Here is a 19797-nt window from a genome sequence, read left to right on the forward strand (position 1 = left end):
AGATTTGTAAAGCAGCCACGTGGACCTCTTTGGGGCCTCTTGCAAAGCACTATAGGTTGGATCTTCTCGCTAGTTAAGATACCATTTTTGGTTCTTCAGTCTTAAAAGCGGGATTGTTATCCACCCACTCTTAAATGGGCTTTGGTATTTCCCATAGGTTTGGGACTGGAGGAGCAGAAGGTAATGGAAGGAAAAATGTCTTACCTATTAATTTCCTTTCCTTTACTTCTGCTACACAGTCCAGAATCCCTCCCATTATTTATATATATATATATATATATATATATATATATATATATATATATATATATATATATATATATATATATATATATAAAGAAAAGAATATGAGAGAAAATATCAGATTAGGTATTTTTATATTTGTTGTGTATTTTTGCAAAAAGAGATTGCCTTTCCTTAAAAAAAAACAAAAAAACATTTTTTTCTTTAAAAGGGAAGTATTAAATAAAGTAAGCATAGCTGGGTTAGGCTGTGACAATGCAAGATAGGCCTTGCAAAAAGTTTTTAGTTTGACTGTGGGTTCTTTTTTTTCACTGAAACTTTTTAAAATATATCTGAAGCAGAAAGCCTGTGAGGGAGTTAATTGTATCTTTAGATGATAAAGGGATTAAAGGGGCACTTAGGGAAGATAAGACCATCGCAGAAAGACCAAACAAATTCTATTCTTCTGTGTTTACTAAAGAGGATGTTGGGGAGATACCAGTTCCAAAGATGGTTTTCAAGGGCGAGATTCAGATGAACTGAACCAAATCACGATGAACATGGACAATGTAGTAGGCCAAATTGACAAACTGAAGAGTAGTAAATCACCTGGACCTGATGATATACACTTCAGGGGTCTGAAAAAACTCAAAAGTTTAATTTGAGACCTATTAGGGGAGGAGTTTAATTTGAGACCTATTAGAGGAGCCCTATTAGGGGAGGAGGAATAGCCTAGTGGTTAGAGCAGTGGACTATAAACCAGGAGACCAGGGTTCAAGTCCTGCTGTCACTCCTTGTGACCTTGGGCAAGTCACTTTACCCTCCATTGCCTCAGGTACAAAAACTTAGATTGTAAGCCCTCTGGGGATACAGTACCTGAATGTAAACTGTTGTGATATCTCAATTGAGATCAAATGTCAGTATATATAAAAATAATAATAATTTGTAACCTATCATTAAAATCATCCATTATACCTGAAGACTGGAAGGTGGCCAATGTAACCCCAATATTTAAAAAAGGCTCCAGTGGCATTCCAGGAAACTATAGACCGGTGAGCCTGACTTCAGTGCCAGGAAAAATCGTGGAAACTATTATAAAGAATAAAATTGCAGAACATTTACATAGACATGGTTTAATGGGAAACAGCCAGCAAGGATTTGTCTTGTCTCACAAATCTCCTACATTTTTTTTGAAGAGGTGAAATAAACATGTGGACAAAGGTGAACCGGTAGATGTGGTGAATTTGGATTTTCACAAGCCTCATAAGAGGCTTCTAAGAAAATTAAATAGTCATGGGATAGGAGCAATGTCCTTTTGTGAATTGCAAACTGGTTAAAAGATTGGAAACAGAGAGTAGGATTAAATAGTCTATTTTCACAGTGGAAAAAGGTAAACAGTGGAGCCTCAGGGCTCTGTACTTGGACCGGTGCTTTTTAATATATTTATAAATAATCTGGAAAGGAGTATGAAGAATGAGGTAATGAAATTTTCATATGTCACAGAATTATGCAGAATAGTTAAATCTCAAGCAGATTATGAGGCTGGAAGATTGGGCATCCAAATGGCAGATGAAGTTGAATATGGACAAGTACAAGGTGATACATACAGGGAAAAATAACCCATGATATAGTTATATGATTTTAGGCTCCATATTAGGAGTTACCATCCAAGAAAGCGATATAGGCGTCATAGTGGATAACACATTGAAATTGTTGGCTCAGTGTGCTTTGGCAGTCAAAAAAAGCAAACAGAATGTTAGGATTTATTAGGAAGGGAATGGCGATTAAAACAGAGAATGTCATAATTCCTCTGTATTGCTCCATAGTGAGACCGCACCTTGAATACTGTGTGCAATTCTGGTCGTCGCATCTCAAAAAAGATATAGTTGCACTGGAGAAAGTACAGAGAAGGGCGACCAAAATGAAGGGGCATGCAATGGCTCCCCTATGAGGAAAGGCTAGAGGTTAGGACTTTTCAGCTTGGAGAAGAGACGGCTGAGGGGGGATATGATAGAGGTCTTTAAAATCATGAAAGGTCTAGAATGGATAAATGTGAATTGATTATTTGCTCTCTCAGACAATAAAAGGACTAGGGGGCACCTATGAAATTAGCAATAGCTCATTTAAAACAAATATAAGAAAATTCTTTTTCACTCAGCGCACAGTTAAGCTCTGGAATTCATTGATAGAAGATGTGATTATGGCAGTTAGTGGGTTTAAAAAAAGATTTGGATAAGGTCCTAGAGGAGAAGTCCATAAATTGCTGTTAATCAGAAAAGAATAGTAGCTAGAGATCTATCTAATGTTTGGGTACTTGCCAGGTATTTGTCACTTGGATTGGCCACTGTTGGAAACAGGATGCTGGGCTTGATGGACCCTTGGTCTGACCCAGTATGGCATGTCTTATGTTCTTGTTTATTCATTGTTATTTTTTTTATAGTTGTTTTTGTAGCCTTGACAGTAGTAAACTGGCTGAATTAGTTCTAAGTATGACGTATAAAAAAAATTTATTTTATTTATTTAACAGTTTTTTATACCGACCTTCATAGTAAATAACCATATCGGATCGGTTTACATTTAACATAGGGTATAACTGAAGGAACAATTCAGGTAAACAATAAATAACCATAGATAGGAATAAGTCAAAGTTACAATCAACGGGAGTCAAGAACTTGGAAGCTTAAAACAAGCTGGAAGGAAGATAAAGGCAAGTATTAATTATGAAATTATGAAAATAGACCTCTGCTTCCATATGTGCTGAATGAGAGGATAACTCATACTTTCTGGACTGGGGTAGCAGCAGTAAAGGAAAGGAAATTAACAGGTAAGACATCATTTCTCCTTTCTTTTGCTATGGGAACAAACAGTGTCCAACAGAGCAGATAGCCCTGCAGAGACACAGAAAACTCCAGAAATAAGAGACAAAGAGGAGCAGCAAATGTAGTCCTACGGCCTTGTACGTGAAAGCACTCAATTGTGCAGTGGCAGAACTCACACAGATATATATTTTTTTCATGTCTGCACTGTCCTTCAGCTTGACCTTCACACGTTTTAAGTGGTTCATAGCAGTTTGTTCCTTCTGCTTCTAAACTATCCTTGGGCACTTGGGAACAAAAAGCTATTATATCTGACATACGCTTTTCTCAGCTTCTTTGTGTTTTGGAGGTTGAAAAATTGCGGAACAGGCTGTGTAGCTATGGGTCCCTTCCCTCAAGGACAAGATGCAAGGCTTAGTTGGACCCAGCGTGCATGCAGGGGAAATGAGCCCATTCCCGGGGGGGGATAATAAAGGGGACTTGACTAAAACGGGGTTTTGTGCACTAGCGTGACCTTTTATTAAATTGCCAATGTAGGTCATCTTCGCAGAGGTGTTCCTGGGTCTGGATTTGCGCGCGTACGAGTGTCCGTTTTCAGAAAAAACTCGGAGCGCACCACCATAGCAGGTGTAACTCGCGCAGGGCAGATTTGGTGGGGTGATTTTCAAAGCGGACTTAGGTGCCCAAGTCTGCTTTGAAAGCTCTCGCTTCCGTGCGTTTTTGCCAACTTTCCTGTACTGACGGGCTCCCGGAGCTGCACGCCTGCTTTGCCACGGAGAATGGCGTTTTCACAGCTTGCGCGGGGACTGTGACAAGTTACCGGCAATATCACGTTTGGGATCAGATGAATCTGCAAAACAGCCACACTGCACAACATTATAGGGGAATTTACACAAAAAGAAATCCATTTTAGTTGTGGGGGGAGGGGAGCACGAACCACCAGACCAGCTCCACTCCATCTGGTCCTCTTCCCTGCCCTTTTTTCATTCCCTTTGACCCCTCTCTACCCCCTTCCTGCCCAGCATCCCACTGACCCCTTTATTCCTGCCCCTCCCTGTCCAGCATCCCCCTGCTTCTCTTTCTCCTTCCCTGCCCATAAGAACATAAGAAAATGCCATATTGGGTCAGACCAAGGGTCCATCAAGCCCAGCATCCTGTTTCCAACAGTGGCCAATCCAGGCCATAAGAACCTGGCAAGTACCCAAAAACTAAGTCTATTCCATGTTACCATTGCTAATGGCAGTGGCTATTCTCTAAGTGAACTTAATAGCAGGTAAAAGAAAATGATTCCTTACCTGCTAATTTTCGTTCCTTTAGTACCATGGATCAGTCCAGACGGTGGGTTATGTCCCCCGTCCAGCAGATGGAGTCAGAACAGAGCTCGAGAGTGCCACCATATATACCAGTACACCCTCTGCTGGAGCTCAGTATAACGAATAGCAAAGCCCAAAAGAGCAAAACAGTTTGGATCAAGAGCTCTTAAGTATGAGAAAACACAAAACATAACAGTAAACGGCCACCAAAGGGCCACAACAGCCAACTTGTGAGGAGCTGTGAACAAGAATAGGAAAATTAAGAAGACAGAAGACAGGAAACAGTCACACATAACAGCCCGAGCAGGAGTCTAAATTCCCAGAGTGGTAGGCGTCTGGACTGATCCATGGTACTACAGGAACGAAAATTAGCAGGTAAGGAATCATTTTCTTTTCCCTGTACGTACCAGGATCAGTCCAGACGATGGGATGTACCCAAGCTTCCCTAATTCGGGTGGGCCCCTGAGAGCCCTGCTCGGAGTACCTGATCGCCAAAGTGCCCAGGAGCCGACTGGTCCTCATCAGCCATCAAATTCTCTGTTTTTTTCTGTTTCAGTGACTGATTTAGAACAGAAGATGACAAAATGCTAAAAGTGAAAAGCCTTGGAGAAAAGGCTTTTGTGCTTGAAAATCAGGTTGGCAGACTTCAAGCAATTAATACCACATAGAGCCAGAGATAATATATCTCTAATGAGGATCTTAGAAAACATTGAAAACTCTCTAAAAATTAAAAATGTGTGCGGTATTAGTTTCCCACAGAACTCCAGTGTTTCAGATTCTCAACTTTTGAATCGGGAGATACTGGAAATTGTGCCGACAGTTTACCTCCGAATTTGGTGTCTTGCTATCTGGCATGAGCATTGGCCATTCACTTGCAGAAGAGACTGGAGGCAGTATACTAAACCAAGAATTTTTACTGTTAACTCCAGCAACCCCTTTCTTTACTCCAGAGTGTCACCTAGAGCACAGCATCCACTTACAACTTAACTCCAATCATGGCACTATCTGTCTAGAAGAACTACACATTTTATTTTGGGGACAAAAGACCCCAGTATAATCAAGAAAGAAGCAGGGTGAGAGAACTAAGCTGAGATTGTAGAGGGATAGAAAAACCAGTAAGGTGGAAAACCAGAAAAGAGATGGGGTGGGAGGAGAAGTTTGTACGGTTTTTTTTTTTTCATATTTTTATTTTGGGGACAAAACACCCTGGTATAACCAAGAAAGAAGTAGGATGGAGAATTTTGGGACAATTATCCACCAAAACTATCTGCACACACTTACACCTGATATTTAGTGCATAGAAATTTTGAATTTTCAAATGTATCTGGCTAATTTTAAAATATACGCACATGTGGCGCGCGAGCTGAGAAACGCTGCAATTTTATATTGTGCACGCAAGTATGCACGTATCATTTAAAATCCCCCTTGTGCGCATATGTGTGCACACAAACTTAAGAGGCGACTCGAATAAATGTCCTGCATGTATTTCCGCTAGGGCTTTAGTGGTTTTTACACGCGTGTACAGGCAGATTTTAAAACATGCTCTCGCAAGGGAAAAAACAGTTTTTGCCAATTATTCCACCATTTTCTCCAGTTGTTATTGAGGTCTTCCAGACCCCTCTGGTTCTTCATCCTACAAGCCCCCCACTTGACCCTGATCCCTCATGCTGTGCCGGAAACCCTAAAACTTGAGATCTCCAGACTTGCTCCTTGTCAGGACCAGCAGTAAAGTTATGCGGATAACAGGCCGGCACGCACCATGGTCAGCATTTTTTAAATTTAGAATTATGCGAGTAAGTTTTGGCCCTGCTCCGGAACCCCCATGCCTCACCCATTTTCCATCCCTTCTTCTTGACGTGCACATAGGTATTGTACGTGCATAATTTGTGGCTTCTTAAAATTCACATGGCTCACTCATGGCTTGCATACCCGGGTAAGTGGCCTTTTTTGTGCGAGCAATGCTTTTAAAATCTACCTTTATATGCGTAACTCCAAACCCCTCCTCAGCTCTGCCTCAAGGAATGCCTCTGCCCGGTCCAGGTAAACTTGCATTCAACCAGGATATGTGTGCATATTAGGAAGGCAAGTTTAAAAAAGTTATTTTCTGAGGGTGAAGCACTGGTTTTTTTACCCATGAAAATGCTTTTGAAAATTACCCTTCCTCTGAACTGTGGCCAGTGGTTCCCTGCTCCTGGGGATGAACCCCTGGGCATAGAATGGGGAAAGTCCAATCCCAGATGTTGGTTGAAGGGAATCCAAGAGCCACAATACCCAGCCAGAGACACCAACACAGAGCATCTGACCGTGAGGCCCACAGTGCGGTGCAGACAGAGAGACAAGACGAGGACACCTTCCTTCTCTAAACTCTAAGACTAAATTTTCTGGCTCCCTGCACTTCTAGCACTTGTGAGAGAGATTAAAAGCTGGTAGGGGTTTCCACCAGTAAGTAAAATACTCATGGAAATCAGAACTTTGATTAATGCCCAGTCTGTCCACATGGGTTACTCATCAAACTGAAAAGGTTTGGCTAGGGGCAGAGAGAGGGAGGAGCGGAATGACGTGTCTGGTTTTGACAACCATGCACATTGTTTCCAAAAGGAAAAACCACCCACAAGGATGGTAACCGCACACCCAGATATGCGGCCATTTTATAATATGTGTGCTCATATGTGCGTATGTTATAAAATAGGAATGGAAGCATGGAATCAGGAATGCTGCAACATGCACCACTAGGCAGGAGACCCATTGCTGAGGCATTTGCTTAGAGCACGGCTTAGGTTGAAATAACCTGCCATGCTGACATCATCAGGGAGAGCCACAGAGCCTTTATGGTTGGGGTGGGTGTGCGCACACCTAGCGGTAAGTGCACCGTCATCGCTGAGCACTTGCCGGTGGCATCCTTGCCACCAGGAATCCTGTTGGCGTTCTGCAGGCCCTGGCACCGTTGAGATAAGTGTGGCCGGTCACGGGAACGTCCTGTGGCCGGCCAAACGTAACAGTACCTACTTATGTGCATATCTCGCGGCTCCGCCCCAGAACGTCCATGACCCATGAACACCACACCCAAACCACGCCCCTTTTTGGTTTGAAGTGAGATATTTGTGCATCGGCATTTGCACGCATATGTGGGCAACTTTTGAAATTGAGTGGGCACATGTGTACCTCCTAATTTTGGCATGTGCAAACCTTTTAAAATGCACCTTAAAGGAAGCAGACACAAATTTCTGGTCATTTTCCCTCAGGCAGTAATAAAAGCAGAAATACCCTCGAAAGAGCGGGAAATCCCATGGAGTAAAATTACCTGCCAGGGTTGCTTCATGGAATGCAGATTCATTATTTATCCCTATATTTTATGGTTTTTTTTTATTTGTTGCAATTTTTCAATTATACAATCAAGAATATTTCTTGACAAACAGAAATTTTCAACAGACAAAAGGAAATTATTCTTATATGACAATTTACATCCTTAATAATCATCTATATCATCATGTCGTTGATAACTCAGTCCCCAATATGGAAATCCAAATCTTGTGAAGGCTATTTCAAGGAAAATACTATAAACTTTATAAGTAAACAATAGCATTCCTGAGATTGTATCTTATATGACAACAATTACAGCTTCATTGAGGTAGTGCACCTAACTACTTTTCTTCTTCAGTAATAGAAGAGGCACTATCAATAATAAACTTAGTAAGCTGTGATGAGTCATGAAAAATATACTTTACATTGTGATAATTTATATAACAGTTACAGGGAAATTTTAACATAAATGTAGCTCCCATTTGTAACAACTCAGGTCACATAATCAAGAATTGTTTCCTTCTTTTTTGGGTTTCTTTAGCTACATCTGGAAATATTTAGTTATGATCAGGCTTGTGACCCCTTGGACCGATGGGAGGATGGTATACCTCAGGAGGTGGGTCCTTAGGTTCCCCCATCAGGTGGTGAGGCGGAACAGAAGATGTGACCGGCTGACCCTTGGCACTGAAGACTGAGGCGACTGTGGAGACAAATGAAGAGTCGTGACATTGGAGAATCTAATTGGGTCTTCGCCACTGGAAGCCCGCGGTCCCCCTGGGAGGAGCCCGTAAGGGCCTGGGCCTCTGGGACTTAGGCGGACCTTTGAGAGGTCGAGGAGTCATGAAGTCAGTGCAAGGGCCAACTGGAGCTTCGCCTCTGGAAGCCCGTGGCCCCCCCAGGAGGAACCCGTAGGGACCCGAGCTGCTGGGACTTAGGTGGGCCCTTGGAGATGATGGTCCGGAAGAAGTCCAAGGTCAAGTGCCAGAGGGTCGTCGCTTACCAGTCTGAGGTCACACACCGAAGGATCGCTGCTTGCCAATCCGAAGTCTGACACCAAGGAATCACTGAGACGAAACAGGAACCAGGAAGCAAGGATCCGAAGCACCAGAAGACTCGCCGAAGCAAACAGATTCGAACAACGCTGTTGCCAAGTCAAGGAGTGAACAGAGGAAGTCTCCTTAAATACTTCCCCTGGTCTGGTTCATAGGAAACAGGTACAGGCAATTAAAGGGACGAGGTCCCTTTAAATCCTGTGAGGAGGCGTGGCCATCTTGGCTTCCCGGCCGCGGAGAACGTGGCCCGACGCCGCGAGGGAGGAGCAGGGATGACTCCCGACCCAGCGGCCACCATGGAGGCCCACACCGGCGCGGGGGAACAACAGGCACTAGACTCCCGCAGCTTCACCGACGCTGCAGCGGCAACCTGCCATCACAGGTCTGTGGCCGCGGCCATCCGCGGCCACAGAACACAACATATTTAAACTCACATCTTCAGGAATAACTCTTTACGGTGTTTAAAGTATATTTTCATAATCCAATCTCTATCTGATTCGAGTAATAAAGATATAACTAGAGTTGCAGGTTGAGCTTCAGTTGTATCGGATAATTCCAGAAGTTCAAAAACATTTAATGGAGATAGTACTTGGAAATCCTGTCCCTCAGTGGGTTTTGTTTTCATAGATGGTATATAGTAAATTTAGTTAAAGGAGGGATGATTTGTTGGGTGAACTTTAAAACCTCTGTAGCATATCTATTCCACATATCTCTTGCTGATACTAAAGGTATTTTAGGAAAATTCATCAGCCTGAAATTTTTCCCTCTGGTAAGATTTTCAAGGTTCTCCATTTTTCTATGAAGAAGCTGATTTTCTTTAATCAACATACGATGTTGTTCATTTAAATTTCCAATGTCTTGGTTCAGAACACCCAACGCACGTTCTTTTTTCACACTTTCTTCCTGCGCATTTCTTACTTGATTTTCTAATTCAACCATTTTCTTAACCACAGGTTTTAACTGTAGCGAAATATTCTCATTCAAAATAACTAATGCCTCCCATATGTTTTCTAATGAGAAAACCTGTGGTCTTACCATCGGGTACTTTTTAATACAAATTTAGCTGACTCCACTTGTTCCACATTACAATCCTCCAGTAGTTGCACTTCTCCTCCTGCTAACTCTCTCCAGAGATGCCGAGAGCTTCGGCTTCCAACGCAGGCTCGGTCTCCATATCATTTCCTCCTGGGTTGCCGTCTTCACCAGCTTGCACCTGGAGAGTCTCCCGATCCAACTCTCTCCTTCCTGCGGGGTTCTCTGGGGGGTGTTCTCACCACCGGGAACAGAGATTTCATCGAGTCAAGGAGGGGATCAGATGTTTCAGTGCCTTCCTGATCCGACTTGAGCGACTGCTCTCCCGGATAAACAATCCCACGCACCACATGAGTGTCCATCGGGCCAGTTATCGGACTCACCAGGGAGGGCCTCTGCAGTTTGCCTCTCCCTGGCCCGTCTTTTGCAGCACAAATGTGGCACACTCCAACCGTTAAAGGTAAAATTTCTCCGAGGAAATTTAGGATGCTCACCGCGGTGCAGCTAATCCTCCATCTTGGATCGATCTACCATCCCTATATTTTTTTTGATCCTTGTCTCTTTCACCTTTATGAGTTTTGGGGTGTTAAACTGCAATTGATAATATCCATTATTTATTCTGTAGATATCATTATGTTACTTTTAATATTAATATTATCTTTGTAAAGATATCCTTATGCCCCCGCAGCCCACGAGGAGCAGAGAAAATGGCCGCGGGCGAGGGAGAAGCGCGGAGAGGCCGGGCCCACCGGCATCCGCGATGCACCGCCGTCAAAAAGCTGCAAGAGAAAGTACAAAATAATTTATCACTTACCCCGATCCAGAAGTGACAGGATAGCAACGAGAGAGAGAAAGAAGAGACCACACAGAGGGAAGCCACGCCTCCCCAATTTGAACCCTCTTTCTATTTATTTATTTATTTTTTAAACAAACTTGATCCAAAAGACAATAGGCAGAGAAAAACAGAGAAAACTTAATTAAAGGAAGAAAAAGCCTAAGGTAATCGGGAGCAACCCAGATTCCCCTACTCGCATCTGCTGGAGTCAGAAGATACTGAACTCCTGCAGAGGGGGTAGTAGTACTTATGGTGACGCCCCCTCGAAGCTTGTGCTGACTCCATCTGCTGGATTGGGGACATAACCCACGGTCTGGACTGATCCAGGTACGTACAGGGAATTTGAAATTCCCCAGACTGGTTCACATAAAATAAAAAAGGCCTGGTGAAGGGTTTCTGTCGTCCTGGCACCAGGTCTGGGGGGGTCAAAAATACAGTTTGTTCGGGTAGATGGTAACTGGTCAGGGAAAACACCATAATCCTCCTTTCCCCCTCTGTGACCATCTGACGGCACTCCCTGCACAAACTCGTCAATATCCGACAAGCCTACCCTGATTAAGTACACCGACTTCTGCAAGTATCTTGCCTACGCCTTGTATATTCCTGTAAATAGTCCGTTGCAGTTTTTATTTATTGCTTTAATTCCTCCACCTCCTGCTCTTTGTATGCTCCTCCTTGTTCGCCCTCCCTGTTCATTGTAATTTCTACCTTTAAAGTTACATTGTAAACCGGTATGATGTATGCATACTAATACCGGTATATAAAAGTTTTTAAATAAATAAATAAATAAATAAATATTCTCGTTCTTACTGATTTCGGCACATCCCAAAACCTCAAACCTGAAACAGTGGGATTTAGCAAATAGAGTCTCACTCAATGGGTCGATGGGTTCTATTTCAAAATAATAAGCCTTTTTTTTTTTTTTTTTTTAATTCTGGGGTACCAGTAGTCAGTTTACAAACAAAATTATCAATGAGGTGACTCAACAGGATTCACAGCAGAGATAAGCAGCAGCAATAAAAGAAATACACTCTACACTTACTGCTCCTCTAGCATTTAGATCTTAATCTCCTTCTCCATACAGCCACCTGACTTTAGTCATTGTTCCTTCAGGGGCTCTTTAGCACTCACATCCCATCACTGAATTCCTCTGAGAAGAAGCTTTTATGTTAAGGCCACAGGATCTCCCACATTGTAGTTGGGTCCATAAGTCCTCCCAGGTGCCTCATGGCAAACGCCTACCGTTTGCTCTCCAGCAGGCGCACAGGGGCTTCCCAGAACCCCTGGATGGATCCCGCTCGTCTGAGTCCCACTGCCAGACAGAATCACCAGAAAATAATCTCCCCATTAACTCCTCAGAGCTCACTCTTATATGTCACTGAGTCACACTGCTCCTGGAGGTCTTCCGTACACACAGTTACTTAAGGAGACAAGCACACAAAACCGTGCCATTGTCCTCCGTAACACCAATATTACAACCTAGCCAATGTTGCAGTACTGGAGTAAGGTGAAAGAACATCTTATTGGTGACATAGGGCCTGGGCCACATTCCCCTTTTCCCCTTAATATGGGATTTTCATGGCACATTTCATGTATTTATTTATTTATTTGATTTATATTCCTCCTTTCAGCCACTTCAAAGCAGATTACACTTAAGTACTGAAGCTTAATTTCCCTGTTCCCACAGGGCTCACAATGTGGATGACCTCATGCCACCACTATTTACTTGCAAAAAATCAAACAAACCCCAAAAAGGTTTTACTATATTTTTTGCAATGTTTGGTGGCCTTGCAAATAGCCTCCCTGGGTCCCAAAACCAGCAGGGTTGCCAACTCTCCAGGATTGTGCTGGAGTCTCCAGGGACACTGCTGTAAATAACCCCAGAGAAAGTACTTTGTGGTGAATACAGTTTATCTTTTTATCAGCTTCTCAATAGTTTTATGTATCCCTGGAGGCTGAAATCCAATCTCAAGGTTTAAGGACAAAGACATATAGGCTCATAAAAAAGTAGTCAGAAATAGATATGATAATCAAAAGGCAGACCATTATTATTATTACCTTTCTGCCATTCAGTATTAAACCTCTCTGAAAAATAGTTAATTTGCACTGAAGTGTAATTGTATGTAGTGTGACCGCATGTGGTGCCAGAATAAGCAATCCCAGCATCCTACACCCCCCCAAGATGAATATATGAATAAAAACAAAAAGAATACTTAATGCATGGCGGCCTGATGTCAGAGCTGTCACAGGAGTGGGCAAGAGAATGATTGTCATGGGTGAATTGTCAAGCCACCATTCTGAGTCAGTCTGCGAGCACATGAACTCACGAGGGAAGGGAGCACCAAGAGTAACCCTTGACCGAGGCAACATTTTGTGCAGCGGCTGCCCTGCCTGACGAGGCCAGATAGCCACCTCAGCTCCAAAGAAAGTTCTCTAAAACAAAAAAGCAAAAATTAGCATTAATGCACGTCAACGTAGAACCTTCCCTTCCACATTGAGACCGGGCCGGAGAGCTGCTGCAGTAAGACACTTGGTGATGCCCGTGAAAAGGGATCATCATTTTTAGCAGCATTGCTGTTCAATCATGCCTTTTTTTTTTCTGTAGCCCGCAGAGGGTTAATTTCTGCAGGTACAAAATGCACATAGAAGTTAGCCTGAATTTTCAAATTGGACTTATGTGTATAAGTCTACTCTGAAAATTGTGTAGGTTGCCCAGTAGGTGTGCACATGTGCTTGCAGGAAGTTACACAAGCTTTGGAGCAGGTGCAACTTTTCTGTGTGTGCATTTGCACGCATATTTTTGAAAATTGCAAGTAAGCGCGAAAATGCTTTCCTCTCCCCATCTCCACCTACGTGCATAATTGAAGTTACGTGTGTTCTCTTCCCCCACACAGAATCCTGGGGTGACTTTCAAAGGGCGATTTGCAGGCAGTAACCAGGATTTATGGGCATAAATCCTTTTGAAAATTGCCCCCAAAATGGCTGAGAAAAATTGAGCTTTGTGATTTGGTAGACACCATGTGACCATGTGTAAATCGCTCTCAATGAGAAGCCGATGCATGTGTGAGGCGCCAACGGAAAATCAGCTTGAACACTCAACCGAAGTTTCTGGTGATGCCAATCAAGCTGACGTTTTGAGTACGCAGGAAAATAAGAGTCAGAGCTAATATTGCTTAATTGTTTGGAGTAAAGCTAGCAAGGTCATTTACCTAACGCGTTATATAAGCTCAGTAACGGAGGACGGAATATTCGTTAATGGATTCAGTGATTTTCCCTAGTGCTAATGGCACTCATGGCTCACAAGACCCCTGGGGCATGTAATGAAGTCTTGTAATTCATCCTACTTTCTGTGTTGTTGCGTTTATCTATCGATATTTTATTTATTTATTTATTTATTTATTTATTTCAGATTTTTATATACCGGCATTCAAGACAGCAGTCACATCGTGCTGGTTCACATAAAACAGGGGTGCATAGTAAACATAACTATAACAATGGTGTTGAAAAGGCAGTTACATATAACAGGGTGATAAGAACTTGGCTGAGAAGGAAGAGAAAGGAAAGGTTATTAAAATTCACACAGGTAAACGATAGAAGATAAGGATGACCCGATGTGTGTGTGTGTGTGTGATATACACACACACACACACACACATCTCAGTGCTATCTGCAACAGCTTTTCATGCTGCCACTCTCTATGGAAACCTGTGCAACGGAACCAATTGTCAACAAGCCCCGCAATGCATACAGTTTTCTCCTGACCTGTTTAAAGTGTTTACTCTGTGTCTGAGTTGAAGTCCAGCTGTAAAACCTGTGTATTAATTTCTTTTTCTTTCTCTTCTCCTCCCCCTTATTCTTTCTCCCAGTACGACAGTATGCTGACATATGCTTGTTTAACACGGCTCAGTACAAATGCCCAGTTGCCGTAGAAGAGGCAGAGTAAGTACGGACCAACATTAACCCCCTTCTGTAAACCTGTATGTCTGGTTTTAGCTTCTATTAGTTGAGAAGGGTTGGGTTTTTTTTAATTATAGTGTATCATTTTCTTAGTATTATTTATGGTTTTGATATCACTTTATTGATGTGTTGAAGAGATGGCATTATGTTTACTGTTATTTAGCTCTATAGATTTGATTGATATTGCAAACTGCCTTGAGTATTATTGGAAAGGCAGATTACAAATGTAAACAAATAAATACATTTAACAATAAGGAGCAAGAACATGCATTAACGCATGTTACCACATATCGCAGGTTAGCAAATAGATCGCAAGAAGCATAATGGTAAATCTTTGGCTCAGTCTTCTTCCGAGATGCAAGCTTCTGTGACTGCAAAAGTATCTTCTGTTGCCAGACGAAGGAACTTTGGTAGGCCTGAAATCTGCATCTGTAAATGTTCATAAGTCATATAGACGTATCATCTCGACTTAGCTGTTTTGCTGGCTGCCAAGGCCGGCTCAGTATTATCTTACTTGAGCCATTGTTACAATGATAGAGGAGGGGAAGAGGGAGAGGATTTATAAGAATTTTTAATTTATCATTATGTATTTTTTTTGCTAGTGCAATGTCCATACATATTATCGAGTACTTGTCTTCCAATATGTCCAAGGACAGACATAACATAGAAGTACCTGTTCTTACAACAGAACACAATAGTTTTTCCAAAAAATAATAGTTAGTCACTGGGCAGCTCTATGCCATGTACATGAAAGAACTGATCACATATGCCCCATTGTCTATAACCAGAGATAGGACAATACATTTTGGGATTACTAGTGGTGTGCCTCAGGGATCAGTCCTAGGACCAGTTCTTTCCAACATTTTCGTGAGCAACATAGCAGAAGAATTGTCTGGAAAGGTTTATCTTTTTGCCAATGTTACCAAAATCTGCAACAAGGTAGATAGCTAGGAAAGTGTGGAAAATATGAAGGATCTTGCAAAGTTCAAGGAATGCTCTAGAGCAGGGATGGTGAACTCCAATCCTCGAGGGCCACAAACAGACCAGGTTTTCTGGAAATCTACAATGAATATGCATGAGAAAGATTTGCATGCACTGCCTGCGGGAATATTTATGGTGGATATCCTGAAAACCTGGTCTGTTTGTTGCATTCGAGGACTGGAGTTCGCCATTCCTGGTCTAGAGACTGGCAGCTAAGATTTAATGCTAAAAAATGTAGAGCAATGCATTTAGACTGCAAAACCCCAAGGGAAAGGTACAATATTGAAGGTGAAATTCTTCTAAGCACAGAGGAAAAGCGGGATCTGGGGGTAATTGTATTTGATGATCATAAAGTGGCCAATCAGGTGGATAAAGTGACTGTAAAAGCCAGAAAGATGTTTGGCTGCACAGGGAGAGGGATGGTTAGCAGAAAAAGGGAGGTGATATTGCCCCTGTATAGGTCCCTGGTGAGACCTCACTGGGAACACTGTGTACAGTTCTGGTCCCCCCACCTTCAAAAGAATATAAACAGGATGGAGTCGGACCAGAGGGTGGCTATTAAATTGATCAGTGGTCTTTTTTCTAAAGCATTTGGGGATAGACTTAAAGATCTAAACATGTACACCCTAGAGGAAAGGTGAAATAGGGGAGATATGATAGAGACATTCAGATATCTCAACAGTTTCCATGCCCAGGACATGAGCTTCTTTCAAAGGAAAGGAGGCTCTAGGACAAGGGGTCATAGGAGAAGGGTGAAAGGGATAATTTTAGGAAATATTTCTTTACAGAGGGGGTAGCTGATGCATCAAACAACCTCCCAATAGGGGCAGTGGAGACAAAAATGGTATCTGAATTCAAGAAAGCATGGGAGATATACAGGGGATGTGTCAGAGAGTGATGGAAATTGTAAGAGCTACATAAAGAGGACAGCTGGGCAGACTTGATGAGCCACATGGTCTCTTTGTGCTATCATGTTTCTGTGTTTGCCAGATATGATTATTTTCCATCACTAAGCAGGCTGAATTAGCCATGACAAGTGGGGTGAAATCATCCAGTGGCACTGAATGGACCTGTCTCTGCTAAGCAGTAGTGCTTTAAGCTCTACCTAGCATGTGCAGGAGTTGATATGATACAAACCTTCAGATATCTGAAAGGTTTTAATGATGCACAAACATCGAACCATTTCCATTGGAAAGAAAACTGTAGAACTAGGGGGTCACAAAATTAAAATCTGGGAGGGATGACTCAGAACCAATATCAGGAAATATTTCTTCATGGAGAGGGTAATGGATGACTGGAATGCCCTCCTGGAAGAGATGGTGTGGATGAAAACAGTAAATGAATTCAAAAGGGCATGGAATAAACATTGCGGATCCCTAGAGGGAAGAGGAAAAGGGTGCATGGGGGTAATCTGCATGGAGCGGCAGTTATAACCATGAGCAGCTTGCTGGGCAGACCGGATGGACAGTTTGGTCTTTATCTGCCATCATTTCTATGTTACTATGAAAGAAACACATAACATCGTTGTAAACAGTGAGATATTTCCACTTATTTGATAACTCTGTTTCTTTGACAATTATTGTCCTTCCCAGATCTATTGCCCACTTTTGTCTATAAGTAAAAAGGGAGTGCATGCCGAAAATAAAATTAGTCAACCAGCAATGATTTGGGGTGGAGAGGATTCTTTCACTAGGGTAGCCCTGTGGCTACATCAAGGTATGTCCCAGGAACACCTCCTGAAAGGAGACCACGTGTGGCTGAGTCTGGCGTATAACCGAGCAACTGGAAGATGCGCTATCATCCAGCAGAGCTGCTCTAACCAGTACTTGTTAAACGATCAACAGTTTTGGGCTCGCCAATTATTGGCTGAGCTGGTGCCTGGGGAGCCACTCCCAGCTCCCTTTCATCTTTCTGTTTCCTTTCCAGTAGTGACGTCGTCGCCCCCAGTTCCACGTTCTGCAAGGTCTACACCTTAACCCCGTTCCTTGCCAACAATCGAGAGAAGCGCGGCCTGGCCTTGGATGGGAAGCTCAAGCATGAGGACACCAACTTGGCTTCCAGCACGTTGTAAGAACATTTACCTTTTTCCTGGCTTGCTTTATCCAAACAGCGTTTGTTTTTCTTTTTCCCCACCCGTAATGCAGATGAACCATCACTGGATAAGTAATACCCAATAGTTGTCACTGATCTCATCATAATTGTTGAAGAGGTGCGGAGGAGGGGTTACTGCGGAATTGTTGATAATATCACCGTTGCAAAGCAGTGAAGAGCACGTGGTATTTGGCTTTGCACCAGGAATGAAAGTGGGCAGACTGGATGAGCCTTACGGTCTTCATCTGTCATCAGAGTTAATTCTGCCATCATTTAGCAACATAAAACAGGGATTTAGGAAAATGCCGCATCTGTTTTCCTATTAAACAGTTTGTTCATGCAATAATATAATGATGGGGACTGTGGCTTCTAATGCTCCTGCAGTGACATCTACCGGGAGAGCTGTATTCCTGCAGCCGAATCCGAAGCCCTCGTACCGTTGTGTTGTAGTGCTATTGAAATCAGCTGCAAATGCCCCATGCAAAGGAAGGATTTAATTTTTTTTTTAAATGGACATTGATTCCAAAGTTACAGCCTCCTAGGGTAATCCCATAGCATCCGGCACTTCCCAGCCCTCTCGTTCTGTCATCCCCCACCTTTATCCCAAAGTCCCTAACTTTCTAAATCACACAAAACATCAGTTTATGGAACTGCTTTCTTTTTTTTTTTTAGCAAACATTAACCCTGCAAGGTAGTACCTAAACCATAACATTTACTATACCTTCTGACTGAGCTCTCCATTGAATTGCTTGTCACAGGACCAGCTAAGCTGCCATTTTCTCCAATGCCATCTGGGCCCCTGCCATGTAAGCTGGGATGCTGTGCTTTGGTGCAAATGCACCAAGCACACACGTCACAGCCGATCAGGCACAGAGGCCACAGCCATTGCCCTCCCCTCTCCCCCCAGTGCTGCATACCTGCCTAAGCGTCCTCCCTCCTCACCCACTATGGTAGATCCCCAGCTCCACCCACTGAATGGAAACCCTTGTCAGTCCCAGAGCTGAATAGGGCATCCACGGGGCAGCACATGAAATACCACAGCTAGTCCATGCCTTTTTGGTACTCGAAATTGCACATTACTCAGTAACATCGTAAACCAAGGACAAAAGTCATTTGAGAGCAGTTTTCAGCAGGGCAGGTAACGTGAATAGTTTCCCTTTGAAAATTTCCTTCTGCAAGGTCCACGGGTGGGAGGCAGCTAACTTGCATCCTCCAACCTAACTCTGCCCCCAATTATGCCCACTTTTAGTAAAACCAGTTGGCTAGATTTAGCTGCTCCTAGGGGTGAAATCTTCACCCTAAGGGATGTATCCGGCTGACTTTCGAGTTAGCCAGCTGGATCCTTTTGAGTATTAGCCCTTCTCTGTTGGACTAATGACTGAGATTTAGTGACTTTCAGTGGCTAAGATGGAGAAATTTAGATACCTAGGGCCTGACGTACTAAAAGGGTTTTGTTTTTTTTTTAATTTCGTGTCTATTGGGAAAATGCTTGGTGCATAAGCCCCTTAGAGAGAGCGGTGCTGCGGAGGTCTGCAAAGGCGAATGTCCTCTTTTAGGGGAAGAGAAAGTTGCCTTTGCAGTGAGGGGGAAGTTGAGCGTTTTGGACCGTGGTCTTGTAGAGAAGGAGATTGGGGAGGGAGAAGAGAGAAGGGGCAGACTGAATGGGCCTTTCCGTCTTTATCTGCCAGCACCTTCTCTGGTGTTATAATTGATGTTAGGCTGGCAGTCCGCTGGAACACAGGACAGTAAACGTGCTTCCCTTTTCTCTGCCAGGCTACGAGACGGAGCGAATAAAGAGATCCTGGGAATTATCGTCTCCTATAAAGTGAAAGTGAAGCTGGTGGTGTCTCGAGGAGGGTGAGTGCCGACACATTTCTCTCGAGGATTGGGAATGAGGGGATGGGATGGGTGGTGTACGGCTCCCGTCGCTGTGCGCACCCCATAGTAAAAAGCTTGGCTTCCCCAGAGCTTACCAAGGAGGAAATTATGAACTCAGAGAGACTGTCTGGCATGACCAGGTCTGCTTGGTATCCCTGTCTATAAAACCGCCCTCTTTTGCACTGCAGAAGGAAGCAAACGGTGCTTAACCTCTGGCAGCAGCTGTAACAAGCCAGGCCTCACAAACCATTCCCAGGTTTCTGAACCATTTCTATCTTCTTAGGATTTAGGGGGTTCTTGTTTTGAGAACGAGTCACACT

The 19797-nt window shown here is 43.2% G+C and overlaps 1 protein-coding gene across 1 annotated transcript in view; it reads left to right on the plus strand.

Moving 5' to 3' along the window:
* Window positions 1–19797, plus strand: part of LOC115091825 (beta-arrestin-1) — a gene marked incomplete in the record, with an annotated part of 534784 nt that overhangs the window by 473510 nt on the left and 41477 nt on the right. Inside the window, 3 exon segments of the mRNA XM_029602063.1 lie at window positions 14437–14509; window positions 17435–17575; window positions 19373–19456. Coding sequence (XP_029457923.1) covers window positions 14437–14509; window positions 17435–17575; window positions 19373–19456 — 298 coding nt within the window.

This window comes from Rhinatrema bivittatum, chromosome 5 (genome assembly GCF_901001135.1).
Source record: "Rhinatrema bivittatum chromosome 5, aRhiBiv1.1, whole genome shotgun sequence".
Lineage (NCBI taxonomy): Eukaryota > Metazoa > Chordata > Amphibia > Gymnophiona > Rhinatrematidae > Rhinatrema > Rhinatrema bivittatum.